Source organism: Rhincodon typus, chromosome 32 (assembly GCF_021869965.1).
Source record: "Rhincodon typus isolate 14 chromosome 32, sRhiTyp1.1, whole genome shotgun sequence".
NCBI lineage: Eukaryota > Metazoa > Chordata > Chondrichthyes > Orectolobiformes > Rhincodontidae > Rhincodon > Rhincodon typus.
Genome location: NC_063363.1, coordinates 36640932 through 36664493, shown reverse-complemented (window position 1 = coordinate 36664493; position 23562 = coordinate 36640932). Strand labels below are relative to the sequence as shown.

At 42.4% G+C, this 23562-nt stretch overlaps 1 protein-coding gene across 2 annotated transcripts in view; it reads right to left on the bottom strand.

Moving 5' to 3' along the window:
• Nucleotides 1-15661: 15661 nt before the first annotated feature.
• The window catches only part of LOC109933196 (suppressor of tumorigenicity 14 protein homolog), a 102506-nt gene continuing 94605 nt past the window's right edge, over nucleotides 15662-23562 (bottom strand). Inside the window, exons 17-19 of one of the 2 annotated variants that reach the window (XM_020532158.2) lie at nucleotides 22426-22697; nucleotides 21197-21333; nucleotides 15662-17302 (exon numbers count right to left, since the gene is read on the bottom strand). In XM_020532158.2, the coding sequence (XP_020387747.2) occupies nucleotides 17141-17302; nucleotides 21197-21333; nucleotides 22426-22697 (571 nt within the window). In that variant the 3' untranslated portion in view covers nucleotides 15662-17140. The remainder of the gene's footprint in view (nucleotides 17303-21196; nucleotides 21334-22425; nucleotides 22698-23562) is intronic. The other variant, XM_048615653.1, reaches the window with a different exon arrangement.

Sequence of the window (23562 nt, the reverse complement as noted above, 5' to 3'; positions counted from 1 at the left end):
GTGTCCCTGACGATTATGTTCGCAGGAAATGTGACCGACTGCAGTTCCTCAGACCATGTGGTTCAGCTGGAGTGGCAATTGCACACACTGAGGAGCATACAGTGGGCAGAGAGTGTGATAGGCACTTGTTACAGGGAGGTGGTCACACCACAGGTTCAGTCAGGTAGATGGGTGATGGCCAGGAGAGACAGGAAGGTAGTGCAACAGTCTTCTGTGACTATTCCCCTCTCTAACTGTTTTGGATACTATTGTGGGGGATAACTTCTCAAGGGAGGAGAACAGCAGCAGCCAGGCCTGTGGCACCACAACCAGCTCTGCTGTAGATCAGGTTGGGCAAAGTCCAAGACTCGCTAGTTAAGGGCTTAGAGAGGTGTTCCCGTGCCCATGTTTGAGACTCCAGGATGTTGTGTTGTCTCCTTGGCCCGGGATTGCATGAAATTCTTAAAGGGGAGGATGAGTAGCCAGAGGTTGTTGCGCACATTGATACCAACAACATAGGTAGAAAGAGGGATGAGGTCCTGCAGAGTGAGTACGAGGAGTTAGGAAAGAGGCTGAAAAGCTCAAGGATAGTAATCTCTGGGTGACTACCAGTGCCATGTGCTAGTGAGGCAAGAAATAGAAAGATAGGATAGATGAACGTGTGGCTAAGGAGCTGGTACAGGGGGGAAGGTTTCAGGTTCTTGGATTATTGGGACCTTTTCTGGGGTAGGCATGACCTCTACAAGTGGGATATGTTGCACCTAAACTGGAGGGGAACCAATATGCTCGTAGGGAGGTTCATAGTGCTACTCAGGAGAGTTTAAACCAGAGAGGTAGGGGTCTGGGAACCAGAGCAGCAGGTCAGCAAGTGGAGGGATTGAGGGGAAGGTAGATGTTAGGACCAGTAAGTCAGAAAGGAAGGACAGGCAGAGACAGGCAAATGAACGTGATGGTACTAATGGGAGAGAGGTTGTTTATTTCAATGCAAGCAGTATTATAAGTAAGGTGGATGAACTTACAGCCTGGATCAGTGCATGGGACAATGATGTTGTAGTCATTACACAGACTTGGTTGAGAGATGACGTGGAGGTGCCGGTGATGGACTGGGGTGGACAAAGTCAGAACTCACATGACACCAAGTCTCGGTGTCCAATAGGTTTATTGAGTCCAATAGGTTTGTTTGAAATTACAAGCTTTTAGAGTACTGTTCCTTCCTTGCTACTTCATCTGACAAAGAAGCAGCGACCCAAAAAGTTGTGATTTTAAATAAATGTATTGGACTATAACCTGGTGTCGTGTGACTGCTGACTTGGTTGAGAGTGGCACAGGACTAGATGCTCAACTTTCCAGGGTTGTTTCAGATGAGATAGGGAGGAAACTAAAAGAGGTGGAGGAGTTGCATTACACAGGGAGGATGTCACACCTGCACTAAGAGAGGACGTATCGGAGGGCTTATCTACTGAAGCAAAAATAAGCTCAAAAATAAGATAGTTCAAATCACTCTGATAGGATTATACTATAGGCCCCTCAACAGGCACCAAGACATTGAGGAATAAATATCCAGGCAGGTTATAGAAAGAGGCAATGAGAACAGGGTTGTCATGGTGGGTGACTTTAACTTCTCCAATATTGACTGGGATTCACTGAGACCAAGAGACATAGATGGGGAAGAATTTGTTAAGTGCATCCAAGAGAGTTTTTTGAGAGATAGTAGGAACTGCAGATGCCGGAGAATCTGAGATATACAAGGTGTAGAGCTGGATGAACACAGCAGGCCAAGCAGCATCAGAGGAGCAGGAAGGCTGACGTTTCGGGCCTAGACCCTTCTTCAGAAAATGATTTTTTGAAACAGTTTGTGGATAGTCCAACTAGACGAGGGGCCATACTGGACCTTATATTGGCTAATGAGCCTGGCCTGGTGACTGACCTTTCAGCGGGAGAGCATTTTGGAAACAGTGATCACAACTATTTGAGTTTTAAGTTAGCTATGAATAAGGTTAAGTCAGAAACTTGCGAAAAGGTACTAAATTGGGGGAGGGAAAATTATGTCAGTATTAGGCAAGAGCTAGAGAGTGTTGGAAGGGACTGTTATCAGGCAAGTCCACATTTGACATGTGGGAATTGTTTAAAGACCTGCTGATCAGATTCCAGGATTGCACGTTCCAGTAAGGAGGAAGGAAGGATAAGAATGGGAAGGTAAGGGACCTTTGGATAATGAGGGAGGTTGTGAATTTATTCAAAAGGAAAGAAAGAAGCAGACTGCAAAAGCTCCTATAGACATGCGAAGAGAAAAAGACTGGTGAAGACAAATGTACGTCCCTTGTAGTTAGAATCGGGTGAATTCATAATAGACAACAAAGAAACGGCAGACCAGTTCAACAAATACTTTGGATCTGTCCTCACTAAGGAAGACACAAATAATCTTCAGGAAATGCTAGGGGACAGACGATCAAGCATGAAGAAGCAACACAAGGAAACACCTATTAATCAGGAAATGATATTGGGGAAATTGATGGGATTAAAACCCAATAAGTCTCCAGGGTTTAATGCTCAGCATCCCAGAGTACTTAAGGAAGTGGGGCTAGAAATAGCAGATGCATTGATGATCATTTTCCAGCATTGTGTAGACTCTGGAAGTGTTCCAATGGACTGGAGAGTAGCTAATGTAACTTCATTCTTTAAAAAAGGAAGAGAGAGTAAATGGTGGATTATAGGCCAGTTAGCCTGACATATGCGGTGTAGGAAAATGCTGGAGTCAATCATTAAGGACGTAATAAATAAGCATTGACACAATTGGTACCAGTCAGCATGGATTCTCTAAAGGGAGATCATGCTTGACAAATCTTCTGGAATTTTTTGAGAATGTGACCAGTAGAGTAGACAATGGTGAATCAGTAGATGTTGTGTATCTGGATTTCCAAAAGGCTTTTGGTGGGAGATTAGTAATGAAAATTAAAGTTCATGGTATCAGAGGTAATGTATTGACATGGATAGAGAACTGGTTGGCAGACAGGAAGCAGAGAGTTGGAATAAATAGGTCCTTTGCAGAGTGACAGGCAGCGATGAATGGGGTGCTGCAGGGTTTAGTGCTGGGACCTCAGATGTTCATAATATACATTCACAATTTGGATGAAGGAATTGAATGCTATGTCTCCAAATTTGCAGACAACACTAAGCTGAGGGGTAGTGTGTGCTGTGAGGAGGATACTAAGAGGCTGCAGGGTGACTTGGGCATATTGGCTGAGTGGGCAAATAGTTGGCAAGTGCAATATAATGTAGATAAATGTGAAGTTATCCACTTTGGTCATAAAAACAGGGAGGCATATTATTATCTGAATGGTGAATGTCTAGGAGACGATGAGGTGTAATGAGACCTGCGTGTCATGGTGGAACAGTTGCTGAAGGTTGGCTTGAGGGTGCAGCAGGCAGTGAGGGAAACTAATGGCATGCTGGCCTTCATAGTGACAGGATTTGAGTATCTGAGTAAGGATGCCTTGCTGTAATTATACAGGGTCTTGGTGAGGCCACACCTTGAGTATTGTCTGCAGTTTTGGTCTCCTAGTCTGAGGAAGAACATTCTTGTTATTGAGCGAGACCAGCAAAGGTTCAACTGACTGATTCCTCGGATGGCAGGACTGACATAATGTGGAAAGGTTGGATTGACTGGGCTTGTATTGGTAGAATTTAGAAGAATGAGGGGGATCTCAAAGAAACATATAAAATCCTGATGGGACTGGGTAGGGTAGATGCGGGAAGAATGTTCCCAATATTGGGAAAGTCCAGAACAAGGGGTCACAGTCAAAGAATAAGGAGTAAGCCATTCAGGACTGAGATGGGGAACAGTTTCTTTGCTCAGAGAGTTGGGAACATGTGGAATTCTCTCCTACAGGAAGCTGTTGGGGCCAGTTCATTAGATATATTCAAGTGGGAGCTGGACATGGACCTTGCGGCCAAAGGGTTCAAGGAGTATGGGGAGAGGGCGTGAATGGGATAGTTGAGATTTCATGATCAGCTATGATAGTACTGAATGGTGGTGCAGCCACAAAGGGCCAAATGGCCTGCTTTTGTACGTATTTTCTACGTGTATATGTACGCTTTAAGAAGCAAGAATTGGATAGGGCTTGTGAGGAATATAAAGAAAGCAGTAGAGAACACAAACAGGTAATTAGGAAAGCAAGAAGGCATCAATGGGGGCAGCTGGATATAGATTAGTTGCTGATATGGGTGGAGAAATGGCAGATGGAGTTTAATCCAAGTAACTGAGAGGTACTACACTTTGGAATATCAAACATTAAGGAAAAGTATACAGTTAATGGCAGGGCCCTGAATAGCATTGATGTACAGAGGGATCTTGGGGTTCAAGTCCATAGCTCCGTGAAAGTGGCCACATAAGTAGATAGGGCAGTGAAGAAGGCCTATTTCATGCTTGCCTTTAATGGTCACGAAATTGGGTACAAGAGTCAGGACGTCAAATTGCAGCTTTATAAGAATTTGGTGAGGCCACACTTAAGAGTATTGCGTTCAATTCTAGTCACCACATTACGGGAAGGATGTGGAGGTTTTGAGGAGGGTACGGAAGAGGTTTACCAGGCTGCTGCTTAGATTAGAGGATATCAGCTATAAGTAGAGGCTAGAAAAACTCAGGTTGCTTTCTTTGGAGCAGCGGAGGTTAGGGGAAGACTTGTTAGAAGTGCATAAGATTATGACCTGCATAGATAGGGTTGACTGTCAGAATCTTTTGCCCAGAGTTGAAGTGTCTAATACTAGAGGGCATGCATTTAAGGTGAGTCGGTTAAGTTCAAGGGAGATGTGAGGGGCAAGTTTTTTTTTGCACAGAGAGTGGTTGTAATCTGGAACTCACTGCCAGGGGTGGTGGTGGAGGCAGATATGATAGGGGCTTTTAAGGGACTTTTAGATAAGCACATGAATATGCAAGGAATGGAGAGATATAGACCAAGGGCAGGCAGAAGGGATTAGTTTATTTTGGTGTCATGTTCGGCACAACATTGTGGATCAAAGGGCCCATTCCTGCTCTGTACTGTTCTATGTTCTATGATGGAAGGAAGGTTGTTGTTGAAGCAGCTGAAGATGGTTGGGATGAGGACATTACTATGAAGAACTTCAACAGAGATGTCCTGGAGCTGAGATGACCTACCTTCAACAACCATGACCATCTTCCTATGTGCTAGGTATGACTCCAACAGTGGGGAGTTTGCCCCCTGAGACCATCGATTACAGTTTTGCTAGGGCTCCTTGATGCCACACTCAGTCAAATCAGTATTGCCTCATCTCTGGAATTCAGCTCTTTTGTCCATGTTTGAACTAAGTTTGTAATGAGGCCAGGAGCTGAGCTGCCCTCTCAGAACCCAAGTGGGCATGACTGAGCAGGTTATTGCTAAGCAGGTGCTGCTTGGTAGCAATGTTGATGATACCTTCCATCACTTCACTGATGACCAAGAGTAGACTGATAGGGCAATAATTGTTTGGGTTGGATTTGTCCTGCTTTTTACATACAGGAGATATCTGAGCAGTTTTCCAAATTGTCAGATAAATGCAGTGTTGTAACTAATGGAAGAACTTCACTAGGTTTAGAACACATTCTGGAGGAGATTGACTGCTAACAACTTCCTTTATTGAACTGTGATTTTTCAGTTTATAATCGATTTTGTCTGATTGACCCTATCACTGACAGGCATGTAATAGTCTGTAGATTTATTCTCTTTCCCCTGAACAGGAGTGTAAATATTTGCGATCTTCAGGAATTGGAAGTAAGATTTCAAAATTTGCACGATTTCAAAATTTGCACGATTCCAAATTGATTGTGTGACAAAATAGAAGACATGAATAAACATGCTCAGAGGATTTTAATTGTCAAAGTAAAGCTCATATTTGGGCAAGGTGGTTCATTTTGGCTAGAAGCTTTCGTGAAAAAAAATTACAACTCTAAATGGAGTAAGGAAGGAAAAGAGAATTGAGTGTTCAGATTTAATTATTGATTCAGCAGCCACCCTCTCGCCCTACCTCTGCCTCACCTTTGGTGGTCTGCAGTGCTTTTACCAGGGTTTATATGTAAATTAATCAATTGGAAAACACAGGTTATTTAATGGTGGTGGTTAATAAAGGAAAAAATATCACAGGTGATTTGGTGATGGTAAAAAAAAGTTCAATTGTGTGTAAAAGCACTTCCAATATTAAAATTTTTAATAAACTACAGGTTCCTCATCTAAGGAGTTATCGCTTGCTGTTCCTCAATTCAAGGACATCTGTCTAGTCAGGGGGCATGAGTTTCTGCTGTGGGTCTTCATGTGTTTGAACAGGTTAATTCTCAATGCTTAATAAAAACCGAAGAACTGCGGATGCTGTAAATCAGGAAAAAAAATAAAGTTGTTGGAAAAGCCCAGCTGGTCTGGCAGCATCTGTGAAAGAAAAAACAGAGTTAACGTTTCAGGTCCGGTGACCCTTCCTCAGAACCTGCTGGGCTTTTCCAGCAACTTTGTTTTAATTCTCAATGCTTCTCTGGGCACATGGGACAGATCTCCCCACGAGGTCGTGGGATCTACAGTGAATCCAGGTTTGTGTTCTTTATTCCCACTCCACTTACTTCATCATTGAGTCCAAATGCCTTTAAGCACGATACAGCTCAATAGTCAAGTTATTGCCAGTTAGAACAACTGGTAGCAAACTCACGAACAAAGAACAGTACAGGACAGGAACTGGCCCTTCAGTCCATCAAGCCTGCACCAACACCTAGTGCCTTTCTAACCTAAAAGTCTTTGCCTCTACACAGTCTCTCTAATCCTTGCCTTTTTCACAGGGATGCGATGGCCTATTGGTATTATTGCTAGACTCTTAATCCAGAAAGTCAGCTCATGATCTAGGGATCTGAATTTGAATCCCACTATGGTAGATAGTAGCATTTGAATTCAATTTTTAAAAAAAACTGGATGTTAAAATATACCTTTGGCCATGAAACCATTGCAGATTATCGAAAAAAATTGATCTGGTTCACAATGTGGTTAGCTTTCAACTGCCCTCTAAAATGGCCTAGCGAGCCACTAGGGCAGCTAGGGTTGAGCAATAAATGCTAGTCGCCAGCAATGCCTCTGTCAAGTGTTCAAGAAAACTTTCTTAATCAATATGTAGATGGCTCTACTAGACAAGGGGCAAAACTCAACCTGTGACTTGGGAAATAAAGCAGGGCAAGTGACTGAGATGTTAGTGGGAGAGCACTTTGGGACCAGTGACCATAATTCTATTAGTTTTGAAATAATTCTCAAAAAGGACAGGCCTGTACCACAAGTTAAAGTTCTAAATTGGGGCAAGGCTAGTTTTGATGGTATGAGACAGGAACTTTCAAAAGTTGATTGGGGGAGGCTTTTCACAGGTAAATGGACATCTGGCAAGTGGGAGGCTTTCAAAAGGGAGATAACAGGAGTTCAGGGCCAGTATGTTCCTGTTAGTGTGAAGAGCAAGGTTGGCAGGGATAGGGAACACTGGATGACTCGAGATATCGAGGCTCTGGTCAAGGAAAAAGTAGGCATGTCAGGTATAGATAGCGGAGATCGAGTGAATCCTTTGAGGAGTATGGGGTGTAGGAGTACACTTAAGAGGGAAATCAGGAGGGCAAAAAGGGTACATAAGGGTACACGGCAAATAAGATTATGGAGAATCCAAAGAGATTCTACAAGTATGTCACGCACGAAGGAGTAACTAGGTAGAAAATAGAGCCCCTGGATCAACGGGGCCATCTATGTGTGGAGCCACAGGAGATAGGTTAGGGAAATAAATAATAATGTCTTGGAAAGAGTTCATAATACAGAAAAGGACATGCTTGCAGGTCTATGCTCTTAAACATTGCTATCGTATCTGCTTCTGCCACCTCCTCTGGCAGCACATTCGAGGCACTTTTTTTCACACTCTGTGTGAAAAAGCTTGCCTCTCGATCTTGTTTAAACATTTCCCCTTTTACCTTAAACTTATGTCCCCTAGTAATTGACATTTGTACACTGGGAAAAAGACTCTGATTATCCATTCTATCCATGTCTGTCAATTTTGTAAACATTTATCAGATCGTCCCTCAGCCCTCGACATTCAAATGAAAACAAACCAAATTTGTCTAACCTCTTATCATAGCTAATTCCTTCCAACCCAGGCAACATCCTGATAAACCTTTTCTGGAACCTCTCCAAAACAGCCACATCTTTCAGGTAGTGTGGTGACCATAACTGTTCACAATATTCCAAATGTGGCCTACCTAAAATTCTACACAGTTGCAACATGACATGCCAATTTTTATAGAGATAGTAGGAACTGCAGATGCTGGCGAATCTGAGATAACAAGGTGTAGAGCTGGATGAACTCTGCAGGCCAAGCAGCATCAGAGGAGCAGGAATCCAGAGGGAGGAGGGTAACTTCTTCAAGGTAGGCATCCTTAGAAGAGGCTTCGCAGTGGGGTTAAAATTGTTTCAGAGATAGTAGGAACTGCAGATGCTGGAGAATTTCTGAAGAAGGGTCTAGGCCCGAAACAGCAGCTTTCCTGCTCCTCTGATGCTGCTTGGCCTGTTATGTTCATCCAGCTCTACACCTTGTTATGCCAATTTTTATAATCTGTGCCCTGACCGACAGATTGGAGGTGCCGGTGTTGGACTAGAATGGACAAGGTCAAAAACCACATGACACCAGGTTATAATCCGACCGATGAAGGCAAGTATGCCACATGCCTTCTTAACCACCTATGTTGCACATTCAGGGAACTGTGGAGCTACACGCCTAGATCCCTCTATATGTTAATACTACTAAGGGTTCTGCCACTTACTGTAGACTTCCCTCCCACATTAGACCTTCCAAAATGCATCATCTCGCACTTTTCCAGATTAAACTCTATCTGCTATTACTCGAGCCAGGTCTTCAGCCTATATCCTGCTGTATCCTCTGACAATCTTCCTCACTATCTGTAGCTCCCCAATTTTTGTGTCACCCACCAACCTATCAATCTATGTTCTCCTCCATCATTTATATATATTACAAACAACAGGGGTCCCAACACTGAACCATGTAGAACACCACTGGTCACAGACTTCCAGGCAAAAAGAAACATCTACTCCCCATCTTTAATGACCAAGTCAATTCTGTGTCCATCTTACCAGCTCACTGGGATCCCGTGTGACTTCACTTTTTCTATCAGCCTGCCATAAGCAACCTTGTCAAAGGCCTTGCTAAAGTCCAGGCAGACAACATCCACTGACCCGCCCTCATTAATCATCTTTGCCATTTCCTCAATAAACTCAATCAAGTTTGTGAGACACAACCTCCCCCACACAAAGCCATGTTGTCTATTGCTAAAATGTCCAAGCGTTTCCAAATGTAAGTAAATCCTGTCCCTAAGAATATTCTCAAATAATTTCCTTACCAGTGACATAAGACTTATCAGTCTTTAATTTCCTGGATTATCCCTGTTGCCCATCTGAAACACCTTAAAGCTTTTCAAAATGCCCAACACCACCACTTTTTTATATTGACATGTTCTAGACTATCAACATACCCCTCTCAAGACTCACCATCCAACATGTCCTTTGCCTTTGCGAATACAGATACAAAATATTTGTTAAGGACCTCACCCACTTCATCCAGCTCCAGACAAATTCCCTGTGGACCTACCCTTTCCCTAGCTACCCTCTTGCTCCTTATGTATATATGAAGCTCCTTGGGATTTGCCAAGGGCATTTCATGGCCCCTTTTAGCCCTAACACCTTTTTTAAGTTCTTTCTGCTTTCTTTATATTCTTTAAGGGCTTGGTCTGTCTTGATTTTCATTAACCTTAAGTACGCCTTTTTTATTATTGACTAAGCTCACAATTTCCCATCATCCAAGTTTTCGTAATCTTGCTATCCTTATCCTTTATTTTCACAGGAACATGCTGGTCCTGAACGTTAATCAACCGGCCTTTAAGAGATTCCCACTGCCACATGTGGATTTACCCATTTTACATTCCCCAGTTCTCGCCTAATACTGCCATAGTTGACCTTCGCTCATTTTATGTTTTCACCCGTGGACTACTCTTATCCTTATCCACAAGTAACTTAAAATTTACAGAATTATGGTCATTGTTCCCAAAGTGTCCCTCTACTGAAACTTCAATCACCTGGCTAGGCTTATTCTCCAATACCAGCTCTGGTCTAGCTCCTTCCCTAGTTGGATTATTTAAATTGCTTCAAGAAACCCTCCTGGATACACCTAACAAATTCCCTCCACAGCCAAGCACCTGGCACTAAATAAGTCCCAGTCAAGTCCATTTTATCAAGCCATTTAAAAAAGTTAATTTATCACAAATAGATTGGAAAAGGGGAGGGGTTTGATAGAACTTGGTGTGATGGGTTGTTAGTGTGATGGTTTGTTAGTGTGATGGTGTTAACAATGCTTTGATGTTTGTGGTTTTTGATAGGTTTGATCATTTTGGCAGATAAAATTATCATAAAATTTGATTATTTATTGTCATGTGTACCAAAATACAGTGAAGAGTTTTGTTTACGAGCGGTACAGGCAGATCACAGCAAACAAAGGATGTACAGATCAAAAAGTCTTAGAGGCATACAGGTTACATTGCAGGTTACATTTATTTGAGGCTCGAGTCCATTCATCAGTCTGATAACAGCCGGAAAGAAGCTGTTCCTGAATCTGCTCGTGTGTGTGTTCACGCTTCTGTACCTTCTGCCTGATGGAAGAGGTTGTAGGAGGTCATTACCAGGGTATGATAGGTCATTGATGATGTTGGTCACCTTTCTGCGGCAGTGAGCCACGTAAATAGACTCCATAAATGGAAGGTTGGCTTCCGTGATGGCCTGGGCTGTGCACACCACCTTCTGTAGTTTCTTACGATTGTGGGCAGAGCAGTTGCAATACTAGGCCATTACGCACCCAGACAGTATGCTTTCAATGCTGCATCTGTAGAAGTTGGTGAGGGACCTTATGGACATGCCAAATTTCCTGAGCTGCCTGAGGAAGAGGAGGCATTGTTGTGCCTTCTTGACTGTTGCACTTACGTGGGAAGCCCAGGACAGCTCATCAGTTATCATCACTCCGAGGAACTTGATGCTCTTCACTCTCTCAACCTCGGTTCCATTGACGTAGATGAGGATGTGCTCTCTTCCTTTCTTTCTGAAGTTGATGATCAGTTCTTTAGTTTTACCAAATTTGGCATTACTGTGGGAAGGGTTATAGCTGAGGAGCAATGCAAAAGTGACTAGGGTCAAGAGGCATGCAATAGGGTAAGTAACCTCTGGTGGGGCAAGGTGGAGTGCCAGTGGGAGAGGTCTGGAAGCAGGGGTTCAGGGAGGAATTGGGGGAGGTTACATTTGGGATCACTTGCGGAAATTGAAGTGATGATTAAAGTTGTGAAGATTCTAAAGGGTCCAATAATTATTCAACATTTGAACTTTCATCTAAATGTCTACATGGCAAAATACCACAACCCTTTCCACCCTTAAATTAATATCAGTTAATCTCTCTATGGAAGGGGGTTGTATGTCCTCAGCTGTTATTACAGTGATGTATGAACAGTTGACTTGTGAGAGTTTTCATAATTAGAAAAACTGTACATTCTTCCCCAGGTCACACAGAGTGAGAAGGATCCAGACATTTCACAGGAAAAGACAGTTCTGTGAAGGTTTAGTTCCAGGTGGTGGAAAATACTACACATCATTTATACCTTCCCCTTGTCTGAGAAACTAGTATTCATTACTCAATCAATAGAAGTTGCTGATAAAGCTCAGCAGATCTGGCAGCATCTGTGAAGAAAAAAAATCAGAGTTAATGTTTCGGGTCCAGTGACCCCTTCTCAGAACTGTCCGGACCCGAAACGTTAACTCTGATATTTTCTTCACAGATGCTGCGAGGCCTGCTGAGCTTTTCCAGCAACTTCCATTTTTGTTCTTGATTTATAGCATCTGCAGTTATTTTGGTTTTCATTTTCAATCCCCGGTTTCAGTTACTTGTACAATTTTATTTCCACTGTGTCACTGTCCTTTTAATCCTAATACTTTACTTTTGCTAGCAAGCTTATTGTCAAATACCCTCTGAAAATCTATCCATAGCACGCAACATCAACTGCACTATTCTCACCAACTCTCTCCATACTTCAAAGAACTTGATCACATCAGTAAGGAACATTATTTCCTTTTAACAAGTCCATGCTGACTGCTATCATCTTGAACATCTTGTCAAATTAAAAATATTAACAACCAACTACTTCACAACATGGAGGCAATCCCAGCACAGAAGGTATGTATTCAGTCTGTTGTGTCTATGCTGCCTGTCAACAATACTAACTCATCCCAAATCTGCTGCCCGTTCTCTTTTCAAATCCACAATTGAACTGTTTCTATCACAGGCAGATAGCTCAGATTGCAACCACTGCCTGCTTTAAAAAGCCTTTCCTTGCTTCATTTGCCAATCACCTTAAGTGAGTACTTTCTGATCCTCAATTCTTCCATCAACATCCTTTCTAACCACTGCTTTAGCCCTAGGCGTTGAGGTTCTGTTGAACTGGTTGTGTCTGCAATTCTTCCTTCCCAGCTGATCAAAAGTCTTTCAGTCTGCTTACTGCACTAAGCTTTGTGACTCTGCTCTGGAATAACCATTTAGAAATTCCTCCCCTACACTCAATGCATCTCCAACTCAGGCTGAAGCTAAACAACTGAGCTCAATGTATTCAAAGTCGTCATTTCATGAAGATGCTGCAATCTGGGACAGACTGCTATCCACAGCTTCCAGACACCAAATCACTACAGGTGGCATATTTTCTAATTGTATATTAACTGCTAATACAAATAAGAAATCTGTTCTAAACTTATCTTACTTAGCACAGTGCCACACGAGTGACCAAACCATTGAATTGGCCCTGTTGATTCGCTCGCTATCTGCTGCAGGGTTGCTTAAGCAATTGTAGCCTTCGGACTGCAGCTAGTACAGAGGCTATTTTGATGGACTTTGAAGTCCTACCCCTCCAGCATATAGCCTGTTTCCTGTCTTCCACCATGTGCTCAGCAATAAGTATTTGATGCAAAAATAGAAATTGCTGGAGAAACCCAGCAGGTCTGACAGCATCTGTGGAGAGAAAGCAGAGTTAATGTTTCAAGTCCAGTGACACTTCTTCAGAACTCATTTTTTTCCCCACAGATGCTGATAGATCTCCTAGGAATAACAGTATAAAACCAGTGATTATGATTAAGGAGGCTGGGATATTGGCCCATTGAAATGATTTTAAATGACCAGGCTGACATTCTGTTCCTTAACTAATGCCTCTCTCACTGGAATTTAATTTAATATTTTTCTATTATTCTGATTTGTCAAGATTGATGGTATAGTGGACGGTGAAGGAGGTTATCTAAGATCACAAAGAGATCTTGATCAGTTGGGTCAATGAATTGAAGAGTGGCAAATGGAGTTTAAGTTGGGTAAAAGTGAGGTATTACATTCTGGTAAAACAAACAAGGACAAGACTTAGACAATTAAAAGTAAGGTCTTCCGCAGTATTGTAGAACAGAGAGACCAAGGGTTTCAGGTACATAATTGTTTGAAGTTTGCATCACACATTAAATAGTAAGAAGGAATTGAGCACGCTTGCCTTCATTGCTCAGACCTTTGAATAAAGGAGTCGGGACATTATGTTGAAGTTGTACAGGATGTTGGTGAGGCCTCTTCTGGAGTACTGTGTCCAGTTCTGGTCACTGTTATAGTAAGAGTTTTATTAAGCTGGAGAGGGTTCAGAAGAAATTTTCCAGGATGTTGCAGGGAAAGGAGGTTTTGAGTTATAAGAAGAAGCTGGATAGGCTAGAAGTTTTTTCACTGGAGTGTGGTGGGTTCAGAGGTGACGTTATAAAGGTTTATAAAATAATGAGGGGTATGGATAAGGTGAATGGCAGTTGTCTTTTCCCTAGGGAGGGGGGAGTCCAAAACTCAGGGGCATATTTTTAAGGTGAGAGGAGAAAGATTTAAAAAAAGACATGAAAGGCAATTTTCTTTACAGAGTTGCTCATATTTGGAATGATCTTCCTGAGGAAGTGGTGGATGCAGCTACTGTTACAATGTTTAAAAGACATTTAGATAAGTATATGATTAGGAGATGTTTGGAGGGATATGAGCCAAGCACAGGCAGGTGGGACTGGTTTAGTGAGGGATTACAGTCGGCATGGACTGGTTGGACTGAAGGATCTGTTTCCGTGCTGTATGACTCGCAGTTAATATTTTGCTAGGTTTTTAAAAAATATACTTCGATGGGATGTGGGCACGTTTGTTCTCTTGAGAAGGTGCTGCTGACCTGCCTTTTTGAACTACTTCAGTCCATGTGATGCAGATATACTCAAAGAACTGTTAGGAAGGGAATCCAGGATTTCGACCCAGTGACAGCACATGAATGGCAATACAGTTCCAAGTCATGACAACATGTGACTTGGTGGGGAACTTGGTGGTGGTGCTCCCCTGTATCTGCTGCCTTGTCCTTTAGGTAAGGGTGCTGAAAGAAGCTACTTCAAGGGTGCAGTTAGATGCAGGCTGAACTGTTGCTGCTTTTTTTTTACAACAATCCAATATATTTCAGTTTGTTGTCAGCATGCAAATTACCAAGCCTGTAAATGTCCCAAAATTGATTTCACAACAGCTGTAGTGATAACATTAGCTAAATAATTCAGGATCTCAATTTAAGTTCAATCAGCTATTGCACCCTCAGTAATTAATCAATTCATGACTTCATTAATATGTTGTTACACATCTCCTACCAGAGAGATGACACAAACTGTAGTCCATTACTAGGATGGCAGCTGGGGGTTTCTGTTCAACCACTGCAGTGTAGTAATGTCACCAGACAAGTCTTCCAGAGCCCAAATCAATTTTGGGAAGATCACAAGCTTGGTCATTTTCAAGCTGGCAACAGACCGAAATCTGTTGTGTATCCACAAGATTCATTGCCTCTATAGCAGACAGTGGAATTTGATTTCAATAAAAATCTGAAAATATGGGAAGTTAATCTAATAGTGACCATTTTCAACAGTCATAGAAACTGATCTGTTTCACTAAGAATCTTTAGGTAATGAAATCTGTCATCCTTACCCAGTCAGCCCACGTGACACCATATTCACAGCAATGTAGATTACTGGTAACGGCCTTCTAGGCAATTAAGTATGGGCAATAAATGCTGGCCTACTGTGTGATATCCACATCCCATGACAGAATGAAGGAAAAGAAGGTATTAAGATCAGAAGACTTGATACAGCTCCAGACATGTTAAAACTAATTAATAGCATCCTGTTAAATTACATGGTGGCTTAGTGGGCAGCACTGCTGCCTCACAGTGCCAAGGCCTAGGTTCAATTCCTCCCTCGGGCAACTGTCTGTGTGGAGCTTGCATACTCTCCCCATGCCATGCCTGTGTGGGTTTCTTCTGGGTGCTCCGGCTTCCTCCCACAATCCAAAGACATGCAGGTTAGGTGGGTTGGCCATGCTAAATTGCCCATGGTGTCCGGGGATGTGCAGGTTAGATTAGCCATGGGAAATGCAGGGTTACAGAGATAGCAGGAGGTCTGGGTGGGATGCTCTTTGGAGGGTCGGTGTGGACTCGATGGACCAAAAAGGCTGCATCCACACTGTAGGGATGCAATGATTCCATGAATGGAAATGACCAAACACCAAATAAGATAAAAATTAATTATTCTGTTTATTTTGTGTAGAAAAATTTTAATATAAAAAGAGTGCTGAGCAAGAACCTGTAGTGTGAAATCAGAGAGCAGGATTTAAAACAGCAGACACATTGTATAAAGAAGGCACTTTCATTTCTTTGATCCACATCTTTCACACAGACCCAAACAGTGCCCTGTGCCGATAAAGGGGTTGACTGAGCTGCTAAAACAATTATTTCTTTTAAAACTTGCCTCATGAGAGAGTCTGATTTATTCAAATGGTCAGTTTTGCTTTATCTATCTAGATTGAAGATGATGTTTTGACTATAAGAAGTTCTCAGTTGCTGTCACCATTCTTAGTTATCTGACCTGACTGGCCATCAGAATTCATACATTGGAAACTCCGACTAACCTAACACACACACTTTTGTTTCCAGACTTTTCCTCCTGTGCTTCCTGTATGAAATCAAAGGTCAGAGAAACAAATGACAGCTTGAATGTCTGACTGATGCCAGCTGTCTGCTCAGGGAGCACCAAGAAGGACCAACTCCAGTAAAGAGAGGCTAAAAGAGGCAGAGTAGGAGCCTGCTTTACACATTTCCATATTAAAGAGTTGAAGTTTTGAGTAGAATGCGTGATTCTTGAATTAACAAGTCATGACAGTAATGAGGTCACTCTCAGTTACTCATTCTTAAACTTGTCACTTCTGCCAATCTAGTTAAACAAAGTTAGAAAAATCAACCATCATATCCTCATTACAGAATCAGTAGATTTCTTCAGTAATTGCCAGGAAGTGCCTGTATTTAATCCTGGGAAAATAATTCTGGTCCCCAGCAGTTTTCTGATCAAGTGTAACACATACAATCAAAATAAACATTAAAAACAAATGGAAAATATTGTTACATCAGAGAATCCATAATTATTTTACAAGTTAACTGACGAGATCGTAAGGCATTGCAGGCTGACACACTCTTCCCCAGCATAGTTTGTGTGTCCTTCAACTCCCAATGCAGTCTGCTTCCCCCGACCAACACAATCCCATACATCCTACACCACCCAGTGCAGTACATCAATCCCACCTGCCCAGTTTAGTCCATCTGTCCTTGCTCACATCCTCCAGTGCACTCCATGGATCCCACTAATTTACGGAGGGAGTTGTGTGGAAGTGGGAGGATGGGCGTTCTGGAATATCCCAGGTCAATCTTCTCATTGTTTACATGCTCATTACACACCGAGAGTATTTATTGGTTTAGTAACATGTTAAGTAGCCAAACGTCCCACAGAACATCTTCACTCATGGGAATGCCTTCATGGTATTTTGTACATTATCTACAAGTTGGAAAAGAACTTCAGTATCAGAAATCAATTGGCACAGGCGAAAGTGAAAGTGTGCTCTTAACTTCAGTCCTCTGATGAATCAACGCAGCTGGTGACCCAGGGCAGAGTGAAATTCCAAATACTCAGCATGTGGTTGAGTTGACAGTCAGCGCACACTAAACTCCAGAGTGCTCCCTGATCCACTCTCGAAATTTTTCAGCTCTAGTGTAGACTCCTGGTTTATTCCTTCTCGCACATCCATCTCCCCAGCTGACAATTCCAGCTAAGAACACCTTTCCATTACTCTCCACACTGGACAAGGGCCCTCCAGAGTCACCCTGAAAAAAAAGTGAAACAATTAGCATCAAGGCTAATAAACAACAACTGAATAAAAGTCAAGTCACTAAACTGAAAATATCCACTGTTGAAAGCTTAGGTTTCACAGCATTGTCCGTTGAATTCTCCATTTCCAGAACTACCTAGTGCATCATTCAGCAAGGATTAAATGATCTCAGAATTTGGAGAAATGCTAATCCACGTCCAGCTTTCTACAAAGCTACTGCCTCCAGATTGACCACCAACAGCGACTCAACCCATTAGCCAGGGGAGCAGGTGATACAGCAAGTGAACCTTACTCAGCAGTATCACGAGTTTCTGGGGGTATTCCAGGAGGCATAGCATTAATTTATTCAAAGAATAAGAAGCATATTAAAGGGAGGTTGAGGCAACCATAGCTGACAAGGGAAGTCAGGGATGGCATAAAGCCAAAGAAAAAGCATCGAATGTGAAGAAGACTACTGCAAAGCCAGAGGATTAGGAAGTCTTTAAAAACCAGAGGATAACTAAAAAAGCAATAAGGGGAGAGGGTAAGACAAAATATAGAGTAACATAGGTAGTAACATAAAAGAAAATTGCAAAATTTTTTTCAGATATTTAAAAGGTAAGAGAGGCATGAGTGGATATTGCACCACTTGAAAACGAGACTGGAGATATAACAATGTGGAATGAAAATAGCAGAGGAACGGAATAGGTACTTTGTATCAGTTTTCATAGTGGAAGACATAAGCAACATACCCTGATCTTCAAAAGAGTCAGGGGACAGAAGTGAGTATTTAGTGGTAATCACTAAGAAGGTGCTGCTGGGAAAGCTGTAAAGTCTGAAGGCAGATAAATGACACAGAAGGCTGGACTACACCCAGACTTCTGAAGCAGATAGCTAAGATTGTAGATGCATTGGTGGTGATCTTACAGGAATCAGGGAGGGTCCCAGAGCACTGGAAAGTGGCTCATGTATTTACCCCTATTCAAGAAGAGAGGGAGGCAGAAGATAGGAAACTAAAGGCCAGTTAGTTTAACCTGATCGTTGCTAAGATTTTACGGTCCATAATTAAGATTGCAGAGTACTTAGAAGTGCATGGTAAAATTGGGTGGAGTCAGCATAGCTTCATCAAGGGGAGATCATGCCCGATTAATCTGGTAGAATTCTTTGAGGAGATAACAGCAAGTTAGACAAAGTAGAACCAGTGGACATGATCTATTTGGATTTTAAGAAGGCCTTTCACAAAGTTTCACACAGGAGCCTGCCAGATAGGATAAGAGCCCAGGATGTTAGGGGCAAGGTACTGGCATGGATAGAGGATTGAGTGACTGGCAGAAGGCACAGAGTAGATATAAAGGGGTATTTTTCACAATAGCAGTTGGTGATTTGTGGAGTTCCAGAGGGTCAATGTTGGGACCACAACTATTTACATTATACATTAACGATCTGGACAAAGGAAATGAGGGGATTGTTGCTAAGTTTGCAGATGACACAGAGAGTTGAAGGGGCAGGCAGTGTTGAGGAAGTGGGGAGGCTAGAGGAGGACTTGGACAGGTTTGGAGAGTGGGCAAAGAAGTAACAGAAGGAATAGAATGTGGGTAAGTGAGAGGTTATGCACTGTAATAGGAACAATAGAGGAATTAGGAAATGGGGAAAGGCTTTGGAAATGTGAAATGCAAAGGGGCTTGGGAATCCTAGTTCAGGGTTCTCTTAAGGTTGACATGCAGGTTCAGCTGGCAGTTCGGAAGGCAAATGCAATGTTGACATTCATTTCAAGAGGGCTACAGCACAAGAGCAGAGATGTACTGCTGAGGCTGTATAATTCTCTGGTCAGATCACAATTAGAATATCGAGTGCAGTTTGGGTCCCCATATCTAAGGAAAGGTGTGCTAGAATTGTAGGGGATCCAGGAGACATTTACAAGAATGTTCCCAGGGATGAAGGGTTTGTCACATGCGAAGCTGCTGAGGACTCTGTGTCTATATTGATGAAGTTTAGAAGGATGAGAGGACATTTGATTGAAACTTATGATACTGAGGAGCTTGGACAGAGTTGACGTGGAGATGATGTTTCCACTTGTAGGAGAGACTAGGACCTGGGGGCCCAGTCTCAGGGTGAAGGGACAACCCTTTAGAACTGAGATGAGGAGGAGTTTCTTCGGCCAGAGGTGGTTACTCTGTGGAATTTGTTGCCGCAGGAGGCTGTGGAAGCCTAGTCATGGAGTATATTTAAGGCACATAGATTGGTTCTTGATTAGTAAGGAAATCAAGAACTATGGGGAGAAGGCAGGAGAATGGGGTTGAGAAACACATCAGCCATGATTGAATAGCAGAACAGACTTGATGAGCTGAATGGCCTAATTCTACCCCTATATCTCATGGTCTATGTCTCCTGTTCTGACACACCAATCCTCTTCCCAGACAGTAACACTTCTCTCCACTCCCTCCTCTCAGAACCCCTCCCTTCAGTTCAGTAATGGAAGCAATGAAATGGTGAAAAAATGCCAATGATTACAGAACTGTCAAGGACAGCAGGTACTTTTTTTTATATTCATCTGTGGGATGTGGGCATCACTGGCTGGCCAGCATTTGTTACCCATCCCTAGTTGCCCTTGAGAAGGTGGTCGTGATCTGCCTTTTTGAACCGCTGCAGTCCTCCTGCTGTGGGTTGACGCACAATGCTATTAGGGAGGAATTTGGAGGTGATGGTGTTCCCATATGTCTGGTGCCCTTGGCCTTCTAGATGGAAGTGGTCGTGGGTTTGGAAGGTGCTGTCTGAGGATCTTTGGTGAATTTCTGCAGTGCATCTTGTAGATAGTACACACTGCTGCTACTGAGCGTCAGTAGTGGAGGGAGTGGATGCTTTGTCCTGGATGGTGTCAAGCTTCTTGAGTGCTGCACTCATCCAGGCAAGTGGGGACTATTCCATCACATTCCTGACTTATGCCTTCTAGATGGTGGACAGGCTTCGAGGAGTCAGGAGGTGAGTTACTCGCTGCAGTATTCACAGCTTCTGGCCTGCTCTTGTAGCCACTCTGTTAATGTGGTGAGTCCAGTTGAGTTTCTGGTCAATGGTAACCCCATGACGACACAACCACACCTAACTTTCCCCTCGAAGTCATACAACATCCTGATTTGGAACTATATCATTGAACCTCCACTGTATTTGGGTCAAAATCCTGGAACTCCCTCCATTACAGCACTTCAATGGTTTAACAGGGTGGCTCACCACCAGCTCTGCAATTAAGGCTGGCCGACATATGTTGGCCTCACTAGAAGGGCTCACGCGCCAATAACAAATAAAAGATAAAGACTGGTTAGATTCATGATAAGGGGCAGTGATCTGAAATGTAAATTTTGTTACTTTCTCTGCACAGATGCTGCCTAACCTTCCAAGTATCTCTCGTGAATTTGGCTTTTAATTCAGATTTCCAGTATCCAATACAATATTTTGCTGAAATTCTAATTGATGGATTTTAATATTTTTTAATTTTGGAAAATGGCTCAATGAGGAAAGAGAAGGTAATAATTATATATACAATTGTTTGGAAAAATGTCAAAGCAAAATTAATACTAACGGCAATTAATTATTTGCATATTCCAACATTCAGATCAAGGAGGAGGATGGTTTGCAGGAGGATCATACAAATAATTGATTAATCAGCTCTCTCCACCCTGAAGGTTTGAATTGTGTCCTTCTCAGTCTTACTGCTGCAAGAGGAAATGAAATATTGCAAACTTGTGCTGATGGCCTTAATGGGAGAAATTTCTGTGGGATGAGTGTTCTGTAGTGACCAAGCCTAGAAGTCCATATTTGGTGTGGGTATGGGTGTTACCAGGGACTGGCTATACCTAACCTATTGCAAGGTGGTGTATGTGAAAGAGATTGGCAGAGTGCTGCAGGGTCACCTTACCTGACATGCATCAATGCCTCCACTCAAGAATCCAGCGCACAACATGCGGGAGGTCACAACAGTGCTCAGAAATGAATTACAGACCTGACTCTTTATGATTCGTAACTCAGCCTTCTGCAAGACTGTGGCCTCAGGACCTACAAGAGAAGGGAAGAGGGAGAATATTACACACAATTCTTCCAGGTTCCTTGTAGGAATGCACCACAGCTATGTCAGTTAAATCAGGGTTCCAAGAAAGCAAATCTATCAACCATAAGCAATCATATCAGCCTGTTCCACAACCTAAGAAATAAGAGCAGAAGTAGGCCATTCAGCCCCTCATACCTGCTCTGTGGCTCCTCAAGATCATGGTCGATCTGCCCCAGGCCTCAACTCCTTTCTCACACCAATTCCTCAGCCTTCTGCTGCTTCACATTTCACAATACCTCCTTTTTAAAACACTTCGTTATTTAGCCTCACAACTCTCTCGAATTAGAGAATTCCAAAAATTCATTACACTCTCAGAAGAAATTCCTTTGCATCCTGGTTTTAAACGTATGCCCTCTTATTATGTAATATGTTCCAGAATTAGAGTTGTTTCAAATTTGGCTTAATTCTTCAAGTTCTAAAGAGGAGTCATGCCTGACTCAAAATTTTGACTGTTTCTCTTTCCACAGATGCTGCCAGATCTGCCGAGTTTCACTAGCATTGTATGTTTGTTTCAGACTTCCATCTGCAGTATTTTGCCTTTATTTTCAACATCTACCCTGTCAAAAAAGCCCCTCAGAAACTTGTATGATTCAGTAAGATGACCCCTTCATCCTTCTAACTTCTAGTGAATAAAGGCCTAACCTGTTCAACCATACTTGATAAGCCAACCCTCTATCCCAAGAACCAGCCTAGTGAATCTCGTTTGAACAGCCTTTTGAATTTGTTCAGCTCTTCTTTTACAATATTTACATCCATTGCATGAGCTGGTAACTTATTGCAAAGATTGTGATATTCTGGGTAAGGAATAACCACCCATCATCCACCTGTCAGAGACTTCTCCACCTTCCAAGTGATTGTTTTAACTCTTGTCAGCATTACAAGCCAGTACCTCAACCCAAAATCTCAGAACATGCATGAGGTGGAGCGGCTGCTGGCATCAACATTTCTGCTTTAGTGCAGATCATCAAGTTGGATCAAACAGCACAAATGAAAGAGAACTGTAACAGAAGTAGGTGTTGCAAGCTGATTGCTTAACTCACCATCTTCCCTCAATCTTCCCCAGCCAGTGACAGTGACAGTTTTCCCAACGGGGAAGTTGTGAGATGCATCTGGAAGGCAGATGGGCTGAATGACACTCGAGAAGGTTACAGGACTAGCTAACTCCAACAGAGCAATATCATTATCGAATGTTTGCGGACTGTAAGACTCATGAACAATGATCCGTTTGATCTGTTTCTTCGCCACTTGATCATTCAACTGCAACTGAACATGCAGTCCAAGATATGCAACCCAGAGACTAGGATCAGAATATCTACGAGACACAAGTGTAGAGAACTGGTTAGTCAAGGACAATGGTGGCCCTCATGGCTGAAATATTTCAAATGAGATCACAGAATCAGAAATTATAGCATCACCTCTACTCTGGTCATCAAGGACCTGTCTACTGTAGTCCCATTTCCAGCTCTTGGCCTGCAACCTTCTATGCTATAATACTTCAAGAGATTTAAAAAAAAAATCTCTTAAATGTTGTCTGGAGCAGAGGGAACTGGTAAACTGATAAGTTATTGATGGTGCCAGGTACAACAGATATATTCACATTACCAAACCATAGAATGAGAATTTTTGGTCTTAGATCTAAAGGCACATAAAACAGAAGCAGTAACATACTACTACTAGAAGCAGTAACATACATACCACCACAGAATGCATTTTTAGCTGTAGACTGTTCTGAAATGTTCAGCATAGAAAGTCATTTGGCCCATTAAATTTGTGCTGTCCCTTTTGAAAAGCAATTCACCTCATTGACTTCCCTACTCCTTTCCTTTCATACTGGCATTATTTCTCCTTATGGTATACAAGAAGTAAACAAGTAGTAGGAAGGGGAGTGGACCTGCTGAGGGATCAAAAGGGGCATGGAGGCAGGCAGCTTAATACAGGTATTAAATGAATACTTGGCATGCGTTTATCAAGGAAGTTGATATCACCCAAGCCATATTAAAAATGGATATTCAGGCAATGAAGTGTTAAAAATTGTTGAGGTGGTGATTTTCAATAAACTGTTGATAGTTTAACGTTGATAAGCTATTGGGAGTTAACGAAACGCATCCAGATGGAATAATGACAGATGGAAACTGCAAAGGCACTGGCTGCGATGCTCCAACCTTTCTTGCACTCAA